General features: G+C 63.4%; 3 protein-coding genes across 3 annotated transcripts; 2 read left to right on the top strand and 1 right to left on the bottom strand.

Annotated features, from left to right (window-relative positions):
• Nucleotides 1–67: 67 nt before the first annotated feature.
• AMSG_11710 (uncharacterized protein) lies at nucleotides 68–2,260 on the top strand. Its single transcript, XM_013905549.1, has 2 exons — nucleotides 68–100; nucleotides 412–2,260. Exons 1-2 carry the CDS (start codon nucleotides 77–79, stop codon nucleotides 2,236–2,238), a joined length of 1,851 nt encoding a protein of 616 aa, XP_013761003.1. The 5' UTR covers nucleotides 68–76; the 3' UTR covers nucleotides 2,239–2,260.
• An 80-nt stretch (nucleotides 2,261–2,340) lies between these two features.
• On the top strand, nucleotides 2,341–6,459 carry AMSG_11709 (uncharacterized protein). The gene is made up of 2 exons (XM_013905548.1): nucleotides 2,341–2,559; nucleotides 2,900–6,459. The coding sequence occupies exons 1-2, from the start codon at nucleotides 2,378–2,380 to the stop codon at nucleotides 6,420–6,422; spliced, it is 3,705 nt and encodes a 1,234-aa protein (XP_013761002.1). The 5' UTR covers nucleotides 2,341–2,377; the 3' UTR covers nucleotides 6,423–6,459.
• Nucleotides 6,460–6,515: 56 nt separating this feature from the next.
• On the bottom strand, nucleotides 6,516–8,359 carry AMSG_02423 (uncharacterized protein; the record flags this gene model as incomplete). The annotated part of the gene is made up of 2 exons (XM_013905511.1): nucleotides 6,516–6,920; nucleotides 6,950–8,359. The coding sequence occupies 2 exons, from the start codon at nucleotides 8,357–8,359 to the stop codon at nucleotides 6,516–6,518; spliced, it is 1,815 nt and encodes a 604-aa protein (XP_013760965.1).
• Nucleotides 8,360–9,013: the final 654 nt, after the last annotated feature.

Here is a 9,013-nt window from a genome sequence, read left to right as displayed (position 1 = left end):
CCCCTCCCCCCCCCTCCCCCTTGGAGACAGAGTAGCGGAGGACGGAACCACCCCACTGCACCACGACCAGGATACTATGTCGTACTTTGGCTCTCCTATGGTATGTTGCTGTTTTTCCTCACCTCACCTCCTCTCGCCTTGCTTCCCTCACACCTGCTCTGTCTCCATAGCCATACCTCCTGCCGCTGACTAACCCGACGAATGGTCTGTCCAACCGAACGAACGATTAATTGAACATTGGCAATGATTCACTGGTTGACGATGGCACAACGATCAACGGAACGACGACGGGCGCTATGATCAATGGAACGATGCATGACGGTGGCAATGGCAAACGCAACTATCTCACGCCACACTCATTCCCCCATCCCCCCTACGACCATGTCATGATCCACATCTCGGCGCGTACAGATGTACTCCCCGCAGGGCTACGGATATCCGCGGGGCATGATGATGACGTCGCCGTCGTCGACGATTTCGACCGTGCCGACTTCGCCGGCCACGCCGAGCTCACCGCGCGAGCAGACTAGCGGCAACTCGGACGCCGCCGCCCTCACTCGTGCTGCGGCAACCGAGTACGACTCGCCGTCGGCGCCGCCGCCGACGATGGACCAGCTCAACCTGACCCCGGTCCTCACCTCGGGCACAGTGTCGCGGGAGGAGAACGAGTACGCAGCGCAGGTTGCCCACGCCAAGGCCAGCATCCACGCCGCGCTAGAGAGCCTGGGCGAGATCCCGGTCCCATCCAAGGCCTTTGATGACGTGCTACTCTCGGACCAGCTCGACTCGGCGCTGCCGTCTGCGCCGTCGATCCTCCCGGACAACGCCGAGGCCATCGACGCCATCCGGTCTGCGCCCGACGCCGGCACGCCACGAACCACCTTTGCCGGCGTCCGCGCCCGCATCGCCACCCTCACCACCGACAGCGCGCTCTCGCCGTCCAAGCTCCCGCTGGTCAACAAGCTGGGCGCGTATGTGGACGAGGCCGCCGCCGCCATCGATGGCTCCCGCGACGTGGCGGGCGAGACCGCGTTTTGCGCCGCCGTCTCACAGCTGCTTGATAAGATCGAGGGCGTGCCGTCCGCCCATCTGGCGCCCGAGGTCCTCGAGGAGGCCCACGCCGTCGACGCCCAGTGCGGCGTCTTTGAGGAGAAGCGCGCCGTCGAGGACTGGACTCTGGCCTGCGAGCAGGAGGAGACCGACCTCTACACCAAAGTCGAGGCCGTGCTGGCAAAGACCGGCGAGGCACAGGCGGTCAACGCTGAGACGTACGAGACGCTGACGGCGTTCAAGGTCATCCCCGCTGAGCTCGACGTCGACTCAGTCCGGGCGCTCATTGCCAAGGTCGAGGCCCAGCTCGTCGCCATGCGCGACGCGGTCCGCGCTGGTCACCGCGCGGGCGCCATGCTCTCCGAGGGCGTTTCGCGCTATCTCGACTCGTGCCGCAAGTCGCAGGTCGCTGCCGCCGCCACCGTCGACCGGATCTCGGCCCACATTGCGAGCCTCATCAACGACCTTGGCGACGCACACATGTCGCTATGGAAGGAGACCAAGCGGGTCAACGTCGTCGAGGGCACGATGGACCTCATTGCCAAGAAGATCCGCGTCAACGATGTGCTTGCCGAGGGCGAGGAGGAGGAGGCCGCCCGCATTCTCACTGATGCCCGCGCCCACCTCGCAGTCACCGGCCTCACCAACGAGACCAACGGCGACGTCTCCGCCGACCTCGCTGACCTTGCCCAGGCTCGCCTTGCCACCGTTGTCGAGGAGCTGTTCAACATGATGGCCGCCCGGCTCGCGCTCACCGCGCGCAAACACGCCAAACTTGCCTTTGCCGCCTTTGCCGTTGAGTCGTCCATCGAAATCCTCAAGCAGGAGCGCGAGGGCGTGCTTGTCAAGAAGCAGCGCTCCAACGCTGCGCAACGCGCCGACTGGGTTGCACAGTGCTCGCGCGAGGTTGCCGAGATCGAAGACCGCATCGCGTCTGAGGAGCGCCGTCTTGTGGAGGCGCTCCGCGACCGCATGGCCGCCCGCGAGGCCTGGGTCTTCCTCTTTGACGCCCTTGCCTCGCTCGACCTCCCGCCCCACTATGTTGACCAGCTCGACACCATCAAGGCTGCCTGGGACTCTGAGCTCGAGCAGCTCAAGGACGTCGAGACCCGCCATCTCGCCCGCGTCGAGCTCGAGGACCAGCTTGATGCCACCTTCCTCTCAGCCTCGTTCAACACCTCGCACTGATCAATTGAAGCGCTCCCCCCCCCCTCCCCTCCCCCTCCCCTCCCTCCCCGCCGGCCCTCAGCACGGCCTCCGCACGGCCTCAGCACGGCCACACCTGACTCGCACCACTCTGGCCAGCCGCGCTCGACCGTGACTCGTCATGGCCAATCAAGTACTTTGCAGTGTGTGCCTAGAGGTACTGCACAAGCCACGGATGCTTGAATGCTGGCATGCTGTCTGCGCCACATGCATCCCTACCCTTGTCCTACTTGAACGTACCCGCCGAACATACTCCCACCTCTGCTTTGACCACAATGCCGACCACCATCACCATGACCTTGCGTACGTTCCAGAATGCCGCACGCCTCCCCTTTTCCCTGCCAATCACCGACCACCACCCATACCACCACCACCCATACCACCCATACCACCACCCATACCACCACCACCACCACCCATACCACTACCACCACTACCACCACTACCACCCTCTCATCTCCCTGCCTCTATCTCCTCCCCCTCCCCCTCCCCCCTCCTGGACTCACTGGAACTGGATTGATGCTGCTGCGCTTTGTTCGGCCACTCGGATCCCCTTCTTGCCCTCTCTTCAAATCCATACCACTCGCTCATGTCGATGAATACGCGCTGCTCGCCTTGGGACTGGCTCTGTCTGCTGCTACAGGTGCGAGGTCGATGCGGTGACGTGCTTGGCTTGCGGGACACCGTCGTCGATCAAGGGTTGCGGAGTTGATGCTTTGCCTGGAAATGATGATCTGGATGAGGAGCTGGCGGCAAAGCTTGGTCAGGTGCGCAGCGGCGAGCCGCTGGCTTGCGACAGGTGCGCTGCTGCAGGGAATGCACCTGCAGAGGCCCAGTGCCTGGTCTGCGCTCAAATTGGCCTGCTCTCGTTTTGCGGCGAGTGCTGGACGAGCCACCATGCGGATGGCTCCCCGCTCGCCTCCCACACCAGGATCGAGCTTGTCTCGCTTGCGCAAGCCGAGTCGGCGTCCGACTCGGCCGACGGCGGCTCCGAGGACGAGGCCCATGTCGAGTCCCCGGCCCCTCCTCCTGCCGATGGCGACGAGACGCCGCCGCCTGCGAGCCCGCGGCTTAGCAGCGAGTCGGACGAAGGCACCAGGTTTGCGCTGGCGTCGGCAATTGCCCAGCGAAGCAGAGCGTGCGAGATCCACGATCTGCCGCAGACCCTGTACTGCTCTGCGTGCGAGGCGACCGCCTGCCACAATTGCGCCATGCACGGCGCCCATTCCTCACATCACTGCCTCCCGCTGGGCGAGACCGCTTCGTTGCTCGCCGACAAACTCACCAGCGCCACCCACGAGCTCCAGACCTGGATTGCCAGCTCGCGCGAGCTGCTGTACAAGCTCGACGCCGCCAAGACGACGCTCGAGGGACGGGCTGATAGCCATGCCGCAGCATGGTGTGCGCTGGAAGACAAACTTGTCGACGCGCTTCGCGTCAGGCTCGCGAGCCTCCGCCAGCACTCGCTTGGCAACGAAACCGCCCACGAAGCTGCACAGCTTGCTGCTGAGCGCGCGTACTTTGACGCTCGCATTAAGCTTGCCACCGACGCCGCCGCAGCAGCCAACAGGCTTGTCGAGGGCGGCGGCGACCCGGCTATCCTCGCTGCTGCCGCGCCAATGGTGGCCGAGCTGGCGGCGGTGGTGACCGGCGACGGCGTGCCAGCTGCGCCGCACGTTTCGCCGGACACTCTCTTTACCCTCCTCCCGGCAACGGTGGCCAGCTTTGAAGAAGCCATCTCTCTCCTCGGCGGTGACGACTTTTACTGTCCTCTTTCATCCGCCTCGCCTGCCACGCCGCCACCCAAGGCCCTGCCCAAGCCGCCGTCGAAGAAGACCATGCCGTTTGGCTACTTTGCCGACAACAACCTCGACACTGTTCCTCTCGAAGTCTTTGACAACACCCACTGGAAGCGACTCATCCTTGCCAAGAACTTTCTCACCTCGGTTCCAGAAGAGCTTGCAGGTCTCACCGCGCTCGCAGAGCTCGACCTTACCCATAACTCCATCACCCAGCTGCCGCACGCCCTCACCGCGCTCACCAACCTGGCCAAGCTCAAGGTTGGCGGCAATGAGCTTGACGAGTGGCCGACAGACCTTACTCACCTACCGGCGCTCACCGAGCTCGACATTGGCTTCAACTCGCTTACGACCGCCCCGCCGCAGCTCGCCTCTTACACTGCGCTTGTCAAGCTCATTCTCCGGCGCAATAGCCTTCACCTCCTCCCCGACGGGATCCACACTAGCTGGGGCTCGCTTGTTGTGCTCGACCTCTCCAAGAACAAGCTAGAGACGCTCGGACATGCGCTCGACGCACTGCCCAAGCTGACCGAGCTCAACCTGGCCGGTAACAAGCTGGTCAACCTCTCGTCGCACCCGTTGGAGCTGCCGAATCTCTCACGGCTCGACGTCTCGCACAACACGCTCGACGCGCTGCCGGCATGGCTCTGGACGCTGCCGGCGCTGCAGTGGCTCGACGCGAGCCACAACTCGATTGCACAATGGCCCGAGCCCAAGCTCGGTGTTGCCGCGGCGTCGGCGACGGCGACGCTGTCGTACCTCAACTGCCGTCACAACGCGCTCACCAGCTTGCCGTCACTGGTGCCGCTCGCCACCCACCTCGACTCGATCATCGTCTCGCACAACGCACTCACCATGCTCCCGGAGACGCTCGGTCAGCTGACCTGCCTTGAGACACTCGACGTCGGGTCGAACGACCTCGTCGCGCTCCCGTCCTCGGTCGGCGGGCTCTGCTACCTCGCTGAGCTCAACGTGTTTGGCAATCGCATAGCGCGCCTGCCGGATGAAATCAGCATGCTGGCCTCGGGCCTCGTCGTCCTCAGCGTCGGCAACAACCAGTTGACCGAGCTGCCAGACCTCTCCCAGTTCTCTGAGCTTGAGGAGCTTGTAGCAACAGGGAACGCCATCTCGGCGTTCCCTTTGTTCCTCCTCGAGCTCCCACGGATCTCGGCCGTGTACCTGGGGCGCAACGCCATGACCAGCGACGGCATCTCGCTCGAAGACATGGAGGCTGCGCTGAGCGGGAGGGTGACGCGGGCAGACATTTCGTACAACCAACTGAGCGAGGTGCCACCGGCGCTCGCGTCTGCGCTCTGGTGCTGTACCGAGGGTAATCCCGGGAGCGTGTCAGAGGCCTTTGCTGATTGGACCGCGGTGGGCAGCGAGTACGACTCGCCGTACGACGCACTGATGGCCGGCAAGGCGTACGTGACTGGCTCCGAGCGTGCTCGGTTCGAGCTCGGCGTGGCAGAGATGATCGGCAAGCGGCCGACAATGGAGGACGCCTTGACGTGGCATTGGGCGCTCCCGCATCCGCGAGTCGACGCGCTCCAAGTCGACTACTTTGGACTCTTTGACGGTCACGCCGGGACGGCGGCGTCAGCATTTTGCGCCGAGCGACTCCACACCAATCTTGAGCTGCCGGAGCTCTCCAGCGACGACAGCGAGGCAAGTCATGCTGCGCTCTGCAGCGCGCTGGTGGCGGCCATCGAAAAGACCGAGGAGGAGCTGTGTGCGTTTCTTACCTCGGACGCAACGCCCAAGTCAGACTCGCGCGGTGGGACAACGGGCCTGTTTGCGTTTTTTGTCGGCGGCCAGCTCACGGTAGCCAACGTCGGCGACTCGCGGGCAGTCCTTGTCCCCGCAACCTCGTTTGATGAGATGGCGGCCGGGGCGGCCGAGAGCAGCAAGCCGCTTTCGCGGTCGATTGCGTCGATGCGGCGGTCGGACTCATCGTCTGCCCTCAATCGGGTGCGGCGGCGGGTGCGCCGGCTGTCGATGGACCACAAGCCCACGACGGCTGAGGAGGAGGAGCGGATTCGCCGGGCGCGGGCGTATGTGGCCTTCAACGGGCGGGTGAACGGTAACCTTGCGGTATCGCGGGCATTTGGCGACTTTCACCTCAAGCCGTATGTCATTGCAGCACCGTACTGTGCAGCGCCGGTGGCCTTTAGCTCGGGCGATGTGCTCATCATGGCGTGCGACGGCGTGTGGGACGAGATCGACGACGCGACGGCGGCGCATGTTGTGACGCAAGTCTTCCGCGAGACTGGCTCGCTCTCACGGGCAGCCGCAGTCCTCCGCGACATGGCGTACAACTCGGGCTCGACGGACAACATCTCTGTCATTGTCATTCGATGCCCGTGATGCCAAGAGGGAGAGACGAAGAAACACAGTGTGTGTGTATGTGTGTGTGTGTGTGCGTATGCGTGTGTTGCGTTCGTGTGTGTACTTGGCTGCTCACATGTTGTCGGAAATGTAGGCCTCGTGCTGGGCGGTAATGATGGCCTGCAGGTGCTGCTTGTACTCCATAATGGAGCCGTTCCAGCGGTTGAGCGACTTGTTCTCGGTGACAAAGATCTCGGCCCGCTCCATGCGCTCGAGCAGGCGGAAGTCATGCGAGACGACGACGACGCCGCCCTCAAACTCGTTGAGGGCGTCGGCGAGGGCGTCGATGGCGTCCATGGAGAGACCGTTGGTCGGCTCGTCCATGACAATCATGGACGGCGAGGTCTGGGCGAGGTAGGCAAAGCCGAGGCGACGGACCTGGCCGCCAGAGAGGTGGCGAATGGGCGAGACCTGGGCCTTGCCCGAGAGGCCGAACCGGCCGAGGATGGAGCGCATGCCGTCGATGCCGCCGTCAAACTTGGGAAGACGGAGAGCATGTACTCGACGGGCGTGCGGTCGAGCGGCAGGTTCTCGGTAAGATGCTGCGAGTAAAAGCCGATGCGGCAGTGAGCGTGGGCCTGGATGCGGCCCTCGAGCGGGTTGAGGTCGCCCTTGAGCAGCTTGAGGAAGGTCGACTTGCCGGCACCGTTGGCACCGACGAGGACGACGCGCGAGTCGAGGTCGATGCCGAACTCGAGGTGCTCAAAGAGGAGCTTCTCGGGCGTGTAGCCAAAGGTGACGTCGGTGAAGGAGAGAACGGGCGGCGCCAGCGGCGGCGGGTTGGGGAACGAGAGCTTGAGCTTGCGGTCGACGACGACGGCCTCGACAAGGCCCTCGCGCTCCATCTTGGCAATGAGCTTCTCCTTGGACTGGGCCTGGCGAGCCATCTTGGAGTTTCCGTGGCCGAAGCGTGCGACGTACTGCTTCATGTGGGCAATCTCGTTCTGCTGCTTCTCGTACGCGCGCCGCTGGTTCTCCTCGTTCTCGGAGCGAGTCCGGACGTACGCCGAGTAGTTACCGGTGTAGTACGAGAGGCGCTGCAGGCGCAGGTCGATGATGTGGGTGCAGACGTTGTCGAGGAAGTCCTCCGAGTGCGAGACGAGGACGAGGCACGCCGGGTACTTGGCGAGGTACGACTCGAGCCAGAGGGTAGCCTCAAGGTCAAGGTGCGACGTCGGGTCGTCGAGCAGGAGCAGGGCCGGCTCGAGGAAGAGTGCCTTGGCGAGCGAGATCCGCATGCGCCAGCCTCCAGAAAAGTCACGGGTCGGCTGGGCCATCATCTCCTTGGTGAAGCCGAGTCCGTGGAGGATCTCACCGGCACGGCGCGGCGCCGTGGCAATGTCCATGGCGTCGATGCGCTCGTAGATCTCGTCGAGCTCCATGGCGTCGGGCCCAAGCGAGTCCATGACGACCTCGGCGTACTTTTCGAGCTTGGCCACCTTGGCCTCGATGTCCGAGATGATAAAGTCCATGGCGTTGATGTCGAGCGCCTCGACCTCGCGGTCGAGGTAGAAGATGTCGATGTGGTCCTGGATCGGCACCTCGCGCTTGCCGAGCGCAGTGAGGAACGTCGACTTGCCGCACCCGTTGTGGCCGATGAGCCCATAACGGTTGCCGTACGAGAGCTTGAGCTCGGTGTCATGAATGAGGACGGTGCCGTAAAAGTTGAGCGAAAAGTTGACCAGGTAGATGTCGCGCGAGTGCGAGAGATGCCCGGGCGGGAGCGTCGCTGTCACCGTCCGCTCCGTCACCTTGGACGACGCGCCGGCCTCCTCGTCGTTGAGCGCCCGCTTGATCTCGGCCTTGCTAACCTGGCCGTCGGGCGCATCGGCAACATCATCCTCCTTGTTGGCCTTCTTGGTCTTGATGGCCTTCCGCGGCGCTTCCTCCTCGGCATTGTGATGTCTGTGGGTCATCGACAAAGAGTCCCAAGACACGCCACAGATGACGGAAGCCGGCAATTGCCAGCGCCATCATCGCCGCCACCACCACCACCGCCACCGCCACCATCCGCCGCAGTCGTTTCCGATCGATTCGCCGACAAAGTCGATTCCGCATATATTAAACAAAGCGCGCCGTTGTGCCCGAGCCAGCACACCGCCACACCGCCACACCGCCACACCACCCGCCGGGCGAACATGACGAGAGGAGAACCATAGATGCCACACAAGTCATCCCAACACATAGTAAGTCACATCAACACACCCCCTCCTCGCCATACTACCTGCAAACCAAACTTCCATCCCCATATCATCCCCCTATTTCCCCTCCCCCCGCACCCCCCACGACTGGGCAAAAGAGGGGAGGAGACAGGGGCTTATCCCCCAATGGACTCAACCCGTCTCGCACTTTTGGCCCGCAAAATGGCCCCCTTTCCGGGTATGTGTACATCCGGCGTGGGCGCGCATGAGGCTTGAGAAACGCGCACCACGAGAGCGGGCGAGAAGAATCGATTTTGGCATACTGCCTGTGGTCTTACATTTCCTAGAATCGACGAGGGCTTCTGTCCAGTGAAGCGTTCTGGGCGTGGTAGAGACGCTGAGCTTAAAGTGACGACACACTCTGTGGGC

This window comes from Thecamonas trahens (genome assembly GCF_000142905.1).
Source record: "Thecamonas trahens ATCC 50062 unplaced genomic scaffold supercont1.9, whole genome shotgun sequence".
In the NCBI taxonomy this organism is placed as follows: domain Eukaryota; order Apusomonadida; family Apusomonadidae; genus Thecamonas; species Thecamonas trahens.
This window is presented reverse-complemented; position numbering and strand designations above follow the sequence as displayed.